General features: G+C 40.0%; 1 protein-coding gene across 1 annotated transcript in view; it reads left to right on the plus strand.

Moving 5' to 3' along the window:
- The window catches only part of GRK3 (G protein-coupled receptor kinase 3), a 119,334-nt gene that overhangs the window by 53,681 nt on the left and 48,688 nt on the right, over positions 1 to 16,965 (plus strand). The window contains exons 4-6 of the mRNA XM_045534349.1: positions 10,830 to 10,931; positions 12,634 to 12,708; positions 16,481 to 16,542. Coding sequence (XP_045390305.1) covers positions 10,830 to 10,931; positions 12,634 to 12,708; positions 16,481 to 16,542 — 239 coding nt within the window. The remainder of the gene's footprint in view (positions 1 to 10,829; positions 10,932 to 12,633; positions 12,709 to 16,480; positions 16,543 to 16,965) is intronic.

Consider the following 16,965-nt stretch of genomic DNA (forward strand, 5'->3'; position numbering starts at 1 on the left):
TCAGGCACTGAAACACACGATTGATTTTCCCCACAAGGCATTTGGTGCAATCGGAGGTTGCAGTGGGGCCGAAGAGAGCCAGAAGCTTCTAGAAGGCACATTGAAATCTCCCACAGCCTCACAGTGCTAAGGAAACACAGACCCGTGCGGGCAGGAGACGAAAGCCCCGGAAGGCCCGGCCGGTGGCACTGCAGGCCCACAGCCACTCTCCACCCGGGGGCTGCTGGTTCCGGCTGCAGCAGGCGGAGGAGGACCCAGGCTTGGCTGCTTCTGGGAGACGGAAAAGACGGAAGAGGTTTCCGAGGCTGGAGTTAAAAAAAGAAACGAGGCCGGGCGTGGTGGCTCACGCCTGTAATCCCAACACTCTGGGAGGCCGAGGTGGGCGGATTGTTTGAGCTCAGGAGTTGGAGACCAGCCTGAGCAAGAGCGAGACCCCGTCTCTACTAAAAATAGAAAGAAATTATATGGACAGGTAAAAATATACATAGAAACAATTAGCCGGGCATGGTGGCGCATGCCTGTAGTCCCAGCTACCCGGGAGGCTGAGGCAGAAGGATTGCTTAAGCCCAGGAGTTTGAGGTTGCTGTGAGCTAGGCTGACACCACGGCACTCACTCTAGCCTGGGCAACAGAGTGAGACTCTGTCTCCAAAAAAATAAAAATAAAAAAAATAAAAAAAATAAAAGAAACGAGACTGGAGAAAGCCCCAGGGTGCTAGAGAGGTGCATCCTCTCGAGACATGTCAAGTTTGAAGCTGAGCAGGGCTGGAGGCCAAAGAGCTGAGCTGAAGACTTACTTCCTAAGGGCAGGGCTGACTCTGGCGCTGAGGGGACAAAGGTCTCTCGTTGAACTCCATGGAGGGCCAGGCCTCGGAAACAGGGTCGGGGCAGAGGCGGACTGGGCCTGCACAAACAGCAAACACGGCCAGCTCATTCCCTCTTTGGGTGAGGAGCCTCCTCCTCACCTACTTAGCTGAGTGGAGGGAGAGCCCTTTTCTGTCTTTTTCACGGGTAGAAGACGACATCATATAAAGACTCCAGTGTGTTCAGCGTGCAGTAAAGAATCATTAGACACGCTCAGAGGCAAGATGATGGGACTCAAAACAAGGCAGTAGGACCAGACCAGCAGATGGATCAGACGTTGGAATTAGCTTCCAGTTACTTTAAAATAACCATGAATAATATGTTCAAGAAAATAGAGCAAAATATGGACAAGATAGAGGGAGGGAGAGTTAGTTTCAGGATAATTTGAATTTATTATGAAGACTCAAATAGACCTTCTAGAACAGAAAGTACAATATTTGAAATTAGGACTTAATGGTTAGTTTCAGTAGCAGATTGCTTATAATCCAAGACAAAATAGGAAGGTAGGTTGGTAGATAATCTCAGCCTGAAGCACAGAGAAACAAGAATAGAAAAAAGAAATAGGTAGGAGCATTAAAGACATACAGGACATGCTTGAAAGGTCTAATACATGTGGAATTAGAGTCCCAGGAAGAGAAGAGAGAGGATAGGGTCAAAAGCAATATCTGAGGACATAGTATTAAGAATTTTACAAAGTGATGAAAGACATTTATTTACAGTTTCAAAACTTAGACAACCCTAAGCAAAATGAATACAAAGGAAACACATCTTTGCCCATCAGTATAAGACGATGGAAACTTATGACAAAGAAAAAAAAAATCTTGGCCGGGCGCGGTGGCTCACGCCTGTGATCCTAGCACTCTGGGAGGCCGAGGCAGGTGGATTGCTCAAGGTCAGGAGTTCGAGACCAGCCTGAGCAAGAGCGAGACCCTGTCTCTACTAAAAAAAAAAATAGAAAGAAATTATCTGGCCAACTAAAATACATATAGAAAAAATTAGCCGGGCATGGTGGCACATGCCTGTAGTCCCAGCTACCCGGGAGGCTGAGGCAGTAGGATCGCTTAAGCCCAGGAGTCTGAGGTTGCTGTGAGCTAGGCTGACGCCACGGCACTCACTCTAGCCCGGGCAGCAAAGCGAGACTCTGTCTCAAAAAAAAAAAAAAAATCTTAAAAACAGCCAGGGTGAGAGGTGGGGAAGACACATTACTTTTAAAGGAGCAACCATTTGGCTGACTGTGACATCTTAAGAGATATGATAAAAAAAAAAAAGTCAATGAAATGTCTATCTTTAAAGGAGAGAAAGATAAAAACTGCCAACCTAGAATTCCATTCCCAGCAAAAACTTCCTTCAAAAGTGAAAGTGAAATAAAGATAAATTCAGAAAACCAGAAATGAGGGAATTTATCAGTTGTGGACCTGCATGACCAGAAAAACTGAAGGGAGATACCGTAGGCAGGAAGAAAACGATCCGAGATGGAGATGCAGAAAGAATGAAGAGCATCATGAAGGGTAACTGTGTGTGTGAAAGATAAATGAATGTTGACAGTAATGTCATGTTTCTAGAGCTTAGAATGCATGTGGGATTAAAATGTATGTCAATAGCACAAAAAGCAGGAGAGGTGAAAAAAGTTAAAGTATCTTAAGGTTCTAGGATTATTGGGGGGAGTAGCATAAGTCATAGTTTGCACTGGATTGTAACGAGTGAAAAATGCATATTGTAAGAACAGTGTATACAGTCATGCGCTGAATAATGATGCTTTGGTCAACAATGGACCACTACAGGACAGAGCTTCCATAAGATTATAATACTGTCTTTTTACTGTACCTTTTCTATGTTTAGATATACAGACACTAACCATTGTGTTACAGTTGTCTACAGTATTCAGTAACATGCTGTACAGGTTTACAGCGTAGGAGCAACAGGCTACACCATACAGCATAGGTGTGTAGCAGGCGATCCTGTTTAGGTTTGTGTAAATACACTCTATGATGTTCACATAATGACAAAATTGCCTAATGGCATATTTCTCAGAATGTGTTCCCATGAAGTGATGCATGACTATATGTCCAACAAGCTGAAAGAGGGAAAAATTGAATAAAATAATATTTGATTAAGCAACAAAAAGGCAAAAAAGGAACAAAAGGCGGACATAAAATAGGTATGTCAAATTGAAAACAGAGTAAGATAGTAGCTATAAATCTATTTAAATAATTGCACTTACTATAAGTGAACTAAATACTCCAAGTGAAAGACAAAGTTTTTCAGACTGGATAAAGTGCCAAAACTCTACTATATACTGCTTTTAAGAGATATATTTTAAATAGAATGACGGAACAGCATATATAATAGAAACACTAACCAAAGCAAAGCTGGTGTAACTACACTAATATCCGATAAACTACACGGTAATGCCACTTTAAAATAAAGAGAGATATTTCCTAATGATAAAGGGTCAGTCCAACAGAAAAATATCACAACCTGAAATCTGTATGTTGCAAATAACATAACTTCAAACTATATAAAGCAAAAATTGACAAAAATAAATAAGACAAATCTATAATTCTAGTGGAAGATAATAACACACACCCTTCAAGAGCTTACAGAACAGACAAAATATTAGTAGGGATATAGGATATTGGGAGTGCTCCTAGTATATTCTCTGGCCACAATAGAATTAAGCTCAACTTTAATAACAGAGTTAACTAAGAAATTTTTAACTGTCTGGCAATGAATACACATATAAATAATTTATAGGTCGAAGAAGAAATTAAAATAGAAATTTGGAAATACTTTAAATTAAAATATATTTAAGGCTGGGCATGGTGGCTGACGTCTGTAATCCTGGCACTCTGGGAGGCTGAGGTGGGCGGATCGTTTGAGCTCAGGAGTTCGAGACCAGCCTGAGCAAGAGCGAGACCCCATCTCTACTAAAAAAATAGAAAGAAATTAGCTGGACAACTAAAAATATATATATATAAAAATTAGCCAGGCATGATGGCACATGCCTGTAGTCCCAGCTACTCGGGAGGCTGAGGCAGGAGGATCCTTGAGCCCAGGAGTTTGAGGTTGCTGTGAGCTAGGCTGATGCCATGGCACTCTAGCCTGGGCAACAGAGTGAAACTCTGTCTCAAAAAAAAAAAAAAAAAATATATATATATACATATATATATTTTTAAGAAATGATATATGCTATTATTATTAGTGTGATGTATCTGTAGGAGAAAGCATTTTAAATGGTCCAAGGGAAGCACACTAGTAATCTTTATGTACATTTGAAAACTGGGGAATATTCCTTTCTTACTGGTCTATGGTTGTATGTGAAAACTTGGTATTTTTCACACTTTCTTTCAAAAAGTGGTGGTAGCTGCTGCTGCTGCGTTTCTCCCTGAACTTCGGACATTGGTGTTTCTCTCTGTTGGCTTCCTCCCCAGCTCTTCTCTCTGCTCTTCCTGGCACAGGAGGAATCCGATGCCCCTGGAGGACGCTGCAAGCTCCTCTGCAGCCGTCCCTCCTAGGGCTCAAGTGCAGTTCCGTAAATCATTCTAGCCTGTAAACACTGAAGTAAGTCATCAGTAATTCTTCTGCAGTCCCTTGGTTTTGTCGTTCTAGCAGATTCTTCTTTAATTTCTGGTAGTTTTATGACCCCAATCCATAGAAAACCACGCTGTCAGCTCCTTGAATCGTACCCTTTGTACATTGTATTTCCACTTTTCCTGCGTCCCGAAACTTCTAACAGTTAGCCATTTCCTGTGTGTTAAAGCCCTAATGGCTTATCCTGGCATTCATGTATCTCTACTTTACTCACTACCTACCTTTCCCGCTTTGTCTCTCTCTACCTTCCATGTTGGTGAACCTCACTAACCAGCATCCCCCGGACCTACCACGCCTGTTCTTTTTTTTACTGAGTCCTTTTGCCAGCCTAGAATGCTGCCCCTGGGCTTGGCGAAAGCCTGACTTCTGTTTTCCCAAAGTGGAAAATCTCCGCATTTTCTAGCAAATCTGTTTGTGCAGCTGTCGCTGTCCCCTGTGACGGATTATTCCTCTGACTCGTACGCTGTTTGTGCCTGTTGTGCTCAGGCCACACTTGCCTTGTGCTTGCTGCTGACGCGTGTGTAATCAGGGTTTTACCTTGACCGTAACTGGACTCCTCCGCAGAAGGCCTCGCTGGGATCTAGGGCAGCTAGCTGTGCCTCTCCCTTGCAGTGGGACATGGGGCCAAGTCGTTCAGCAAAGCCTGAAGCATCTACCTTGTGTCACACCCTGAGTTTACAGATGCAGAGACACTGTCCCCGTACTGAGAAGCTCACAGTATGGGGACTTAATGTCTGAGCTTCAGTCACCTCACCGATACAGTGAGGTTAGTCATCATCTCGGGCTTACTTGACAGTCTAATTGTGAAGTCCAAACAGGATACTAGGTGAACAGTTACTTTCTAACCTATAATATCTATCCCGTGTTGTTCAGGTATGTAGGAAGGTATGTAACATAGCAGTAAGTTCCAGCTTTAAACTCAGACTGCCCAGGTGTAGATTTAGACTATACTACTTGTTAGCTTTGTAAACCTGGGCAAGCAATTTAACTTCTCTCTCCCTGGGTTTCCTCAGCTAAGAATTAGGGGGATGACAGTACCTGTCTCGTAGGGTGGTTGTGTATGTATGCAACACACTTACAACAGCGCCTAATGTGTAGTTTGCGCTCAATGTGTTGATTTATACACTTCTTGTTCCAGTTATATGTTAGGGCAGCTTATAAACATATGTATATTATACCTAGCTTTAGAAATAAATCATAGAAAGGAGAAAATAAATATAAGACCAGAGGTAAAGTTACTATATAGATTTTTTTTTCACTCATTCAACCAATATGTGTTAAAGGCCAATCTTGTGCAGGCATTGTTTGGATGAACAAAGTCCTTGCTCTCTTTGAACTGACATTCTGTTTGAGAGAAACAGACAAAGAACAAATAATAAGTCAAGAAACAGGAAATGTATCCAGAAGTAATAACTGTTATGCAATGACTCAAAACAGACTCAAAACTCAGTGTGATGTATTGTGACTTGGTGGCCACTTTAGATTGGTGGGTCAAAGACCATCTGAGGAGGTGGCATTTAAACAGAGACTTGAGTGTCAAGGAGGCAAGTCTTTTGAAGATGAGAGCAGAGGGAGGAGGAAGTAATTTTGGGCTGAAGTCACGGCTAAGACAGAGCCCCTAACATGGTGCGAAAGAACTTGGCATGTCTGAGAAACTGAAAGACGACCAGTGTGGCATAGTTGTCTTGGGGTGGGGTGGGGCAGGTATTGTGAGATACGATCAGGTTGAGGAGAGAAATGGGGTTTTGGGGGTGAGAGTAACAAATTTAGATTTTTGTCTAAAGCCCATGGGAAATTTAAAACAGGGAAGTGTCAGCTGTAGTGTTTTATAAATGTCAGTTAGGTCAAAGTGGTTGATGTGATAGGTCTTCTGTGTCTCTATTGATTTTATATCTGGTTGTTCTGGCAATTGCTGATGGAAAGGTATTAAAATCTTCAAATCTGATTGTAGAATGTACAAAGGAATATATACTTTTGTTCTGTCAATTTTCTCCATGTACTTTGAAGCTCTGTTATTAGGTGCATTTACATTTATGAGTGTTATGTCTTTCCGTACAAAATGTCCCTCTTTATCTCTGGTAATATTCTTAGTCTTGAAATCGGCTTCGCTGGATATTAATATAGATATAGCTACTTCAATTTCCTTATGCTTACTATTTTCATGATATATCTTTTTCCATCTTTCTACTATCAACCTCTGTTTTTAGGTATAAATCTTGTTTCTTTTAGACAGATACAAAAGTGTCCTGGCTATTGTTTTCCTCATTCTGACAATTTTTGCTCTTTAGTGGAGTAATTTTAGATATTGTATTTAGCCTTTATATGGTTTGCTGAGTTTCTTGAATCTGTAAATTTATATCTTTCACCAAATCTGGGAAAATTAGGGCCATTATTTTTTAAAGCATTTTTTTTTCCTATTTCAATCTTTCTTTCCTCTCTGGTTATATGCACATTTGATCTTTGGATAGTATCCTGTATATCTCAGATGCCCTGTTCAATTTTTCCCCCAACATTTTTTTCTTTCTCTTCTTCAGATTGGATAATTTCTATGAATCTGTCTTCCAGTTCATTGACTTTTTCTTTTGGCTTGTCTAGTCTGCCATTATGTTGATCCATTGAATGTTTTATTTAAGATGTTCTATGTTTTTTACTTCTAAAATTTCCATTTGGTTCTTTTCATAGTTATTATTTTTCTGCACTATTTCCTACCTTTGTATTCATTACATGAATATTTTCTGTTAATATCCTTTTTGTTATGTCCCGTTATGATAGCTGCTTTAAGATTCTTGTCTGATAGTTCCAGCCTCTGGATCATCTTGGATGGATTTTCACTGATGGTCTGTTTTCTTGCATATGGGTCACATTTTCCTGTTTCTTAATATGCAGAATAATTTTCAACTGTATATTGAATATTATGATTGATATAGTATAGGTACTCTAAACTCTTGTTATGCTCCTCCAAATGATATATATATTTTTTATTTTAGTAGGCAGTTAATTTGGCTCACTCAAACTTTAAGCTCTGTCTTCTCTGAACTGGGTAGCAGCTGAATCTTGTTCAGTTATTTAAGACTTAGCCAGGCTATGAGGGTCTGCCATGCTCATGTGTCATTATTGGGTCTACCAGGACTTTTGACAGAATTTATACATAGAATTTTGGAGCTCCCATTCTATGTCTCTTTATTTTCAGGAATATCCTCTCTTACAGCTTCTGTTTGATGCCTCTTCTCCGCTATCTGTGTGCTTTTGGTCCCTCTCCAGTGCCGATAGGTAGTTGTGTTTTATGTATGTGCAGAATTTATAGCTGTTATCTCAGGAGGATTGTTCTGTTAGGAGGTATTTGGCTCTTACCAGAAGCAGAGCTTGGGTTTGTGATATGTTTTAATGTAAAGCAAACATGATTTGCTGATGAATTGTATGTAGGGGGTGGTGGTGGCAGTGGTATGGGCAAAAGAGTGGAATCAATGATGATTATTCATTTTTTGACTTAAGAAACTGGGAGGATGTTTTTACTTGCTTTTGTGGTAGAGAAGATTGGGGTAGGAGCCTGTTTTGCTGGAGCACAGAGGGCATAGTTGAATATTTAGAATCTGGAGCTCAGGGGTAGAAAGTAAGTTTTAGAGGTCTAGATTCAGTCATCAGAATAGAGTTGGTATTTGAAAGTGCAGGACTGATTAGCTTTGCCTGAGGAGGACATAGCTTAGTGAAAAGGGGTACCCCAGCACCACGCTCTGAAGCAGGTCAAAATTTAGAAGTCAAGCAGAGGAGGAAGAACTACTAAAGGAGACTGAGAAAGAGGAGCTCGTGTGGCAAGCCCCTGGAGAGAGTGGATCACAGAAACCAGAGAAGAAAGTTTTAAAGAAGGCAGGAGTGGACAACTGAGTCGAGTGCCACTGAGAAGACAGAAGAGAGAGCCTTGGATTGCGCAAGGCAGAGACCATTACTGACTTGACTAGACCCTCTCAGTAGAATGGTGGCCGAACAAGCAGTGGGGGAGAAAGCAGAGACCGTGACAGCTGTGGACCAAAATGCTTGCTCTTAGGGGTCAGGTCGTTTAGGTGCATGTTCAGCTATGAGCTGTGTAACTAACTACCACAGCAGAAAGGCACTACAAGCTCAGTGAATGTTTATTACTGATGGCAGTAATTCCCTGTCCTGCGGTAGGCAAGACTTTTCACCTTGAACTTAGACCTTTCCCTGTTCAGGTTACCTGGACAACCGAACTGCCAGAATCAGAGGTGGCATTTGCTATGTATATGGCGCCATAAGGACATCGTGTTTAGAGCTAATTGACGAATAACTACTGTATACATGTTCTTTAATCAGTCTGACTGATGACAGAAAGTGAATTCTGAATACAGCCACAGATACTTTAGGCTATTCCTTTGCCTGGAGTTACCTTTTCTGTTGTTCAAGGTGGAGTTTATAAGGCTCGAGGTAAAGATAGCATTGTGGTTCAGAGTGTCATTCGTTCTGAGAATTGTCTGTATGGTCAGAATTCGACAGTTCATGGAAACTTCCCTAGAATGAACATTTGTTTAAGCAAGTGTCAATTTGCTTTATGTGCTTCCTGGAACGTAGACTTACATTTCATTACACTTGTTTTCAGGGATTCCGTGAAGACTCATTATTCCTTGAGGTTGTTTCCTGCAGAATAGCCAGCTGAGGCAGAAATTTTTGCCTCTGGTTTAGTAACAGTCCACCTTTTTGTCCTAGCATTCTGACATTAACCTTTGGATCTGCCTAAAACAAATCACAACAAAAGGACTCAACCAAGCCAAAACTCTTTTGTTTATTTTCTGAGTCTGCTTTGGATATTGGTGTCTGGCTTCTGTTACTTTGCAGAATTACATTTGCAGATAGATGCTGTATTTGCATCTAGCATGGTGTGTGGACTCTTTAGACTTGTTCTCCTGAGTTGACAGGATGCTTAAGCCCTGGCCCTTGGCTATGCCAACATTGCTGGGTTGATTCTTCACTGAGACCATCTTTTCCTCGTGAATGGAGTATCAGCCTACCCCAGTCTACCGTCTACCTGCTTTTATGGCAGGTTTTATTATCTGTTCGCAGAAGACTCCATTCTAAGCACTGGCAGGAACAGAAATGTGGACTGTAGCCATCACAATGTAACAGTGATGGTCTTTCAGGATAGTAAGATGTTCCAGTGATTTCTCAGTGTGACCCCCCTCGGTGTGACCAGCTGGCCCCCCTATTTCTCATGTGGGACCTCAGTGTTCCACCTACTCATCTCCCCCCCGACCCCCCAGTGGTGACCTTATCTTTATCAGGAATTCTTATAGGATTTGCTGGTTTAGCTTTCAAAACTGTCAAACCTGTACTATAAAGTAAAAAGGTAATTTTTATTTCTATTCAGTTTATATTCTCTTCCATAGAGGTAGTTTCTACCTTTTACTGTTCCAGGATAACATGTGCTCGGGTCTGATGACAGCCGATGCAGTGAGTGGCTAACTGTAGGAAACAGTTTTTCCCCAAAATCAATCATGTATAGCCGTCAGCCATTATATTGAAGCCCTTTGTGACTGTCTTCCTCCCGGCTTCATATCTTACTTATGTTCTCATTCTTTTCTCATCTTTTGGATTAAAAGTATTTCTGCAAATAAATGGGAACAAGTCTCTGATTCAGGACCTTCTGTTACCAGGATAGAGGAATCGGGACCATTTCCACAAAAGGCAAATGTTTCTAAAGCACATTTCATCATCTAGCTTATCTTAACCCGAGGCAGGTTACCTTAGATATACCTAAGCATAGCAAAATATATCATTCGAAGTCACCTTTCTGTTAATACTTGTATAGCGCAGGTGAGATTCCAACCTAAAAAGCCAAATGTTTTCATCTATGGATTAATTCCTTTCTGAAGTATTTATTTGCTTTAGTTGATTTTTAAAAATATCTTTGCAGGAATCCTGGCAATTTATTTTTTTTCTCCTGTTAGTTTTGGAACACTGTACTTGAGTGAGAACAATCCCTATGATAACTCTTAGAACTGAATTACAGCCAAATTGAAATTATTTGTGCTTTGGAGAAGAGAATTGGCAAGGACACATGGTCCACGACTTGTGCATTGTAAGATAATCGTAACCATGGCAGTATTTGTTTCCCAATATTATGTTTCTCCATTTAAGTGATGAGATTCATCCTAGGGAAAAACATCCATGTGTATGTTTCTAGTTGAATTTAAGTGATTCCAACTTCATCATGACAACATTAGAAGTAGTTGTTTCCTGTGGAATTGCCAGGCCAGTAATTTGCTTTATCTCACATGGTAGTGGTTTCTGTCTGGGCTAATAATATCTTTTAATAAGGTAAATTTCTGGGAAGATGTAACCTAACAATGATAACTTTTCAAACATCTAGATAAAAGAATACGAAAAGCTTGACAATGAGGAAGATCGCCTTTGTAGAAGTCGACAGATTTACGATGCCTATATCATGAAGGAGCTGCTTTCCTGTTCCCACGTGAGTATTTCTTCTCATCCGAGTGCTGTAGTGCTGATAAGTACAAGACCATGGTCAGTGTTTCTCAAATGAAAGCAAGATAGCAGACAGACGTTTAAAAATGTGAAAATGCATCTCCAGGACGGAACCCACTTCTTCTGTTTTGTCGTTTGTTTCCTGCTAATACTGACGCAATATCTGTAGCTTCGTGTGTACTTAGCATATTTCCAAAAGCTGATACTTCCATTGCAAAAATTGACAAAATAAAATAGCGAAGTTGGATCAATTGAAGAACAAGCTTAGTCTGAATTCTAGAGTTTCTAAAGAAAATTAAGTTTATTACTTTTATAATAATTTAGCTATACTTTAACAATTAGGCTAATCAAATATTGGGTAAATATAAATCTTAAAAGGTTTCTTTGAATTAGTAATGAGGATTGTAATTATGTTAATTTTGTTCATTAATAGTTAAATAATGGTTGAAATATATATTCTTTTTCTTGTAAATCAGTCTAATTCAGTCACTAGGATACGCTAGATTCCTAGAAAATTGTTCCACCAGGAGTAAGTGGAATAATTAGTAATGAAAATTTACCCGGTGATGTCGCTACATTAGGACCATTTTCCAAAGGAGTGGCCTAACAGTCTGGCCTGCTCTGCCATTACGGTAGCCACTGACCACATGTGGCTATTTAAATTTAAATTAATTGAAATCAAATGAGATTAAAAATTTCATTTCTCAGTTCCTCATGAGCCACATTTCCAGTGTTCAGGAGTCACATGTGGCTAGTGGCTTCTGCGTCAGATGGCACAGGTACACGAGATTCCCATCATCATGATCTGTTTTAGTGCTTCTGTGTTTATTGTGTTGTTTACAATTCTTTCCAACATTTGAATAACTGTGTCTAAAGATGACATCTTCCGAAGCATGCACTGCTTCATTGCTCTTTGGACCCACCTTGCTTGGGGAGGAAAGAATGTCTGAGCTAGAACTAGTCCTTGACACTCTATGCCTTGCTGGGGAGTAATGACCCCTTGGGGAATGCCAGCTGTTCAGTGGGACAGCCTCCGTAAACTTGGTTTTTATGCATTTCGGCAATTAAGAGGGTTTTTAGCCATGTGATGTGACTTTTAAGCCTTTCTTCTTGTTGTGTGTTATTAAAGAAGACAATTTGAAGTTTCGGTGGGGGTGGGGGAGGATACACTTTGTAATTTGTGTCAGTGGAAGCTCCATTCTTTTTGCCCCAGTTCCTGTCTGCTGTGGTTACAGCAAGACTTCCCTTACCCTAGAGCCCTTTGTAACTTGGCTTTGTAAGCCTGGCATTTAATTCTTAGGTGTATTTTCGTGTATTCGATTTCTCTTATAGAATAGAAATTTTACATTTTTGGAACCCCATTATCAACTAATTAAGGAGTGTATATATTTAATCAGGTGATAATAGGATTCTTTACACTGTGTCATCACAGTGTCCTTGAACTCTTGGGAACTACATGTGCAAATCTGGTGCCCCCTAGGTATGGTGTCTAAGAACTGTAGATGCCCAGAGAAACAAGTATTTGCTTGGATTGCCTATAAATATTCAATAGATTTTTAAAGAATGCTTGCTAATATAATTACCATAGGTTGCTGTTTAGTAATTGTTATATCATCTGTTGTGATCTTATATAATATACAGAGGTCTGTTACATTTTGTCATTAAAACATATATTTGATTTTTGAAAGCCTTTCTCAAAGCAAGCTGTAGAACACGTACAAAGTCATCTCTCCAAGAAACAAGTGACATCAACTCTTTTTCAGGTAAGATAAAATTATTTCAAAATAAATATATCTATTTTGCTTCACAGTTGACCTTGGTGACATTTCTTTTTCCATGTGCGAATGTACTAGAGGAATCGATTTGTAAGACGGTATTCTCATCTGGAGCTTTATCTGGAACACCTGAAGTTTAACACGGCTTGTCTTCTCATTGAAATGTGATTTTCTACCAACATGCTCCATAAGGGCTTTCCTGAAAAAGCCCACCAGAGCTTTCTAGTAACATTATGTTCTAGAAATCAATCAAGATAAGATATCAAAGAAGAAAATTTTTTTCCCATTTGACATTCTGATAACTGTAATGAGTAAGGACTTTACAAGATTTATTTTGTATTTTTATTGCCAGGGTGTTGATACTTGCAGTGATTATTCTTTGGACAAAATCAGATTTGTTTTCAAGAATCAAGAGTGAATGGTTGAATGACCTTACAGTCATGACTGAGGAATTGTATTTTACCTTGCCCATTTGTATCTTTATTTTTATTTATTTATTTTTTAAAAATTTTTAATTTTAATTATTATGGGTACTTAATAGCTATATAGACTCCTCGTATCTTGAACACAGTGCAGTCATATAGATTTCAATGACAAGACTTGAAAAACCAAATTCATAACTAATAGGCCTATGTGTTTTCTTTAGATTTAATGCTTTTATCTCCTCCCAAAAGCCTTTTCCATCCTTTCTTTTCCATAGAGGTGACAGTGATTTGCAAGGACAGTCAGATTCTCAAATAGATAATGTACTTTTTACATTTCTATGAATTATAAGGAATATGAAAGAATGGCATTGAGCAATATAAAGATTTTCCTACATGGCAATAATTAATTTATCCTTTTCTTGGATTATCCAGACGCTTACAGTGAGGTAATCTCACTTTTATAGTATTTATTTATGTAAAATGAATGTGATTATTCTACAGAGCAGATACTAATTTGGCTCTTAGAGTACTTGGATAATAACAAATAGGGCGTTACCTTTCTGCCAAAATAATTAGATGGCTTTTTTGTAAAGTGCAGGACCTGTCTGTATAGTCTGGTGGGTTATAAGCTTGGACTCTGAAATCCATTGACCTGAGCTGGGTTTAGATCTCAGAGCCATAGCTGGGGGACCCTGGACAAGCTTCTGCACCTTCTCACCTGTGAAGTGGAGGTGACAGTGGGGTGTCCCTCAAAGGAGGGTCCTGAGGGTTCAGTGAGAAAAATATGCTTGAGTGGCTCCGTGCTGGGTCTGCCTGTCACAGGGGTCCACAAATGCTAGCCACTGTCACAGATTCTGTTCGCATACTCAGAGAGTGCAATGTGAATGTCTGCTTTTTGTTGTCTCTATGATATCTTAGTGTCAGAATTTCAGTTTTCAACTGACTTTGCCATGGCACATAGCCTTGTAGTCAATTGCATTGAACATGGCTAAACTATACCTCGTAACACGTGGGTTTCTCATCTCTGATATTAGCTTTTCCTATAGCATAAATAACACTGAAGAAATTGTTCTAGGTGAGATACAAAAAAACACTAAGATTCTTTGATTTATTTCGAAGTTATTTCTTGAGTATGTCTTTTAAAAACACTTTACTGATTTGTTTTGTTCGCTGAAAAAATGAATGGAAATAGTATTCTCGTAAAATTGATATAGAATGGGTGGTGTTCTTATTTCAAAGGTGAAGAAAATAACTAAGTTCATTGTGTGTCAGTGCAATTCAGTGTAGCATTTATCATCCAAAGATAGTGACAATAGTATAAGTGAAAGTTATAAGTTTGGATGTCCTGTTTATAGAGGCACATTAGCCAGCAAAGTTGGTTGAAGTTTGTAGTGAAACAGAAATGCTCTGAAAGTAAATACAAAATGTTTTTTTATTACACTCATTGTGCTTGCAAGTCGCCTTTAGAAATAAGTAACTGATTAGGTCCATTGGGTGGGGGCTGGGGGGTTGGGTTGGAAGGGGCCCTGGCTGGTGTTTGGGTCCCTAAAACGTGCCAGATCCTGTGCTCAGCATTCAACATTCCTAATCTTATTTGATTCTTATGATGCCCTTGCAAATTAGATATGACTGCCCTCTTTTACAGATTAGGGGAACTGAGGATCAGAGAGGGGAAGTAGTTTGCTGCTGATCCCACTGTTGAACTCTGGGCTTTTGTACTGCTTACCGAGCATGTTCTGTGGTTCCCTGCGCTGCAGAGTGGCACTGTGGCACGTTATATGTAGCCTGAAGAATTCCCAGTGATTTTCATCTTTCACTTTATTAGCAGAAAGTCTGAGCTATTAGATAAAATATGAAAGAAAAATATTATTAAAATAATTAACATAATATTTTTTGTAAATAGAAAATCTGCAATACATAAATGTAGTCTTTTCTTTGTAAAGATCTTTAAACATATGAGCTGTTTTGTCTTCTGAAGTCTTTTGAACCTCTTGGGAGTCGTGGTTGGATCTTTCATACATCCTTGAGGTGTTGTGGAGTTTCAGAGCTGGAAAGAACTTCAGAGAGAGAGTTCAGCTTCTCCTATAGGGGAAGGAGGGAACAAAGTCCACGTGGCTTTAGCAACCAGTCCCCGTGCCCTCCGCAGCACGGGGATAGCCCCTCGAGGTGGCAGAGTTGGGCTCAGCCCCCTTGCTGGCTGTCAGGCCGGCGTGTTTTCTGCTGTGGGAAGTGTGGCTCCCGGAACAGCCGTGGCTGCCTCCCTGCCCGGGTTTGGTCACTGCGGCTTCTGCAGACTTCCCACTCTTGTCACTTGATCAGGACTGTTCCAGGATCTAGTCCTTTTCTATAAATTTTCAGGAGGATCTGTGAAGACCCAGAAAAACGTTACATTTGGGTCAGGCAACAAGTTTAGGGTATCAAGATATTTTCCAAAACTATGTAGTTGACTCTAAGCTCAACTGCAAAATATTGGCACTTCATATTTTTGTAGTTCTTGGTTTAAAGTTCCTCATGCAGAAAAGCGTATGGTATTTATTTGGTATTGTGTAAAGTGGCTTGAAAATTGAAGTAGGTTGTAGGTGTGTTCCATGAAGGGAAGAGCACAGTGTATGTGAGCCAGGAGGTCTCCCTTAGTGTCAGTTTAGCCAGGAACTTGCTCAGAGACCTTGGGAATGCACTTGCCGCCGTCCTATAGCCTCCTTATGTGCACGATGAAGAGTGGGATTAACTCTTCCTCCGTGGTTACCTTTAGCTCTCTGATGCTAAGAGATAGAAAATCAATCAATAAACTAGCTAATTAAAAAACAAATAACTCCATGAATCTATTAGCTTTGAGGCTTTAAAACTCAGTACTAACACACAGCTTTTAATAGTTTACAAGATGTGCTACGTAACTTACAGGGCCTAGAGCCAAATGAAAATCCAGGGTTCCGAGTTCAAACATTATTAAAAATTTCACGATGGTGACAGGAGAGCACTGGAGCCGGCACTGGGCTCTTCTAAGTCACACCTCCATGGAGCTAGCCCTGGTCATTTAAGAAGTGTCTGGGACTTGCCAGGAGCCGTGCCAGGCAAGAGGGATACGGTGGCAAACAGGCCTGACCTGTCCCTCTCTTCATGGAGTCTCGAGGTAGATAACTATGCAGTAAGTAATTGTGGTGACGCATCTGTTAGTGACAATTAGACAAGCACCGAGAACAGCAAGTACGAAGATTAAGACACCCTGGGTGTGTGTAATTGGGAACCTCGCCTAGTCTGAGTCTCACTGGTTTGTATTTTTCGCTTTCATAAGTTCCTATTTATACAATGCGGGATTTCTTTTCTATCCTTTCCAGCCATACATAGAAGAAATTTGTGACAGTCTTCGAGGTGACATTTTTCAAAAATTTCTGGAAAGGTATGAAACTTTATGCATGAATATACAATTTTGTATCATGTAGGCATACCTCATTTACTCAGTAAGTGCTGTCCTTAAAATGCATGTTAATTTATTCATTCAACAGGTATTTCTTGATTATATACTATGTGCCAATCTTTGTGTTAGACTCTTTCCTCAGTGTTTCACATTATAATTTTAGGGTTTGTAGATCTTGTATATCTTAAAATCTCTTTGACCTTCAGGTCTTTAGCTTAATTATGGTCTAAAACTTAAATAGACTAGGGAACCTTAATTTTGGAAAGGTATCTTACTGGGAGACCTGTGCTATAACATAAGCCTGCCTGTACCTCATCTGGCCCATTTGTTTAGATTTTGGAGTCAGATCTCCCAAAATGGGACCAGCCTGACCTTGATTCTCTATGTAGTAGAGAACGTAAGGGC

This window comes from Lemur catta, chromosome 21 (assembly GCF_020740605.2).
Source record: "Lemur catta isolate mLemCat1 chromosome 21, mLemCat1.pri, whole genome shotgun sequence".
NCBI classification, from domain to species: domain Eukaryota; kingdom Metazoa; phylum Chordata; class Mammalia; order Primates; family Lemuridae; genus Lemur; species Lemur catta.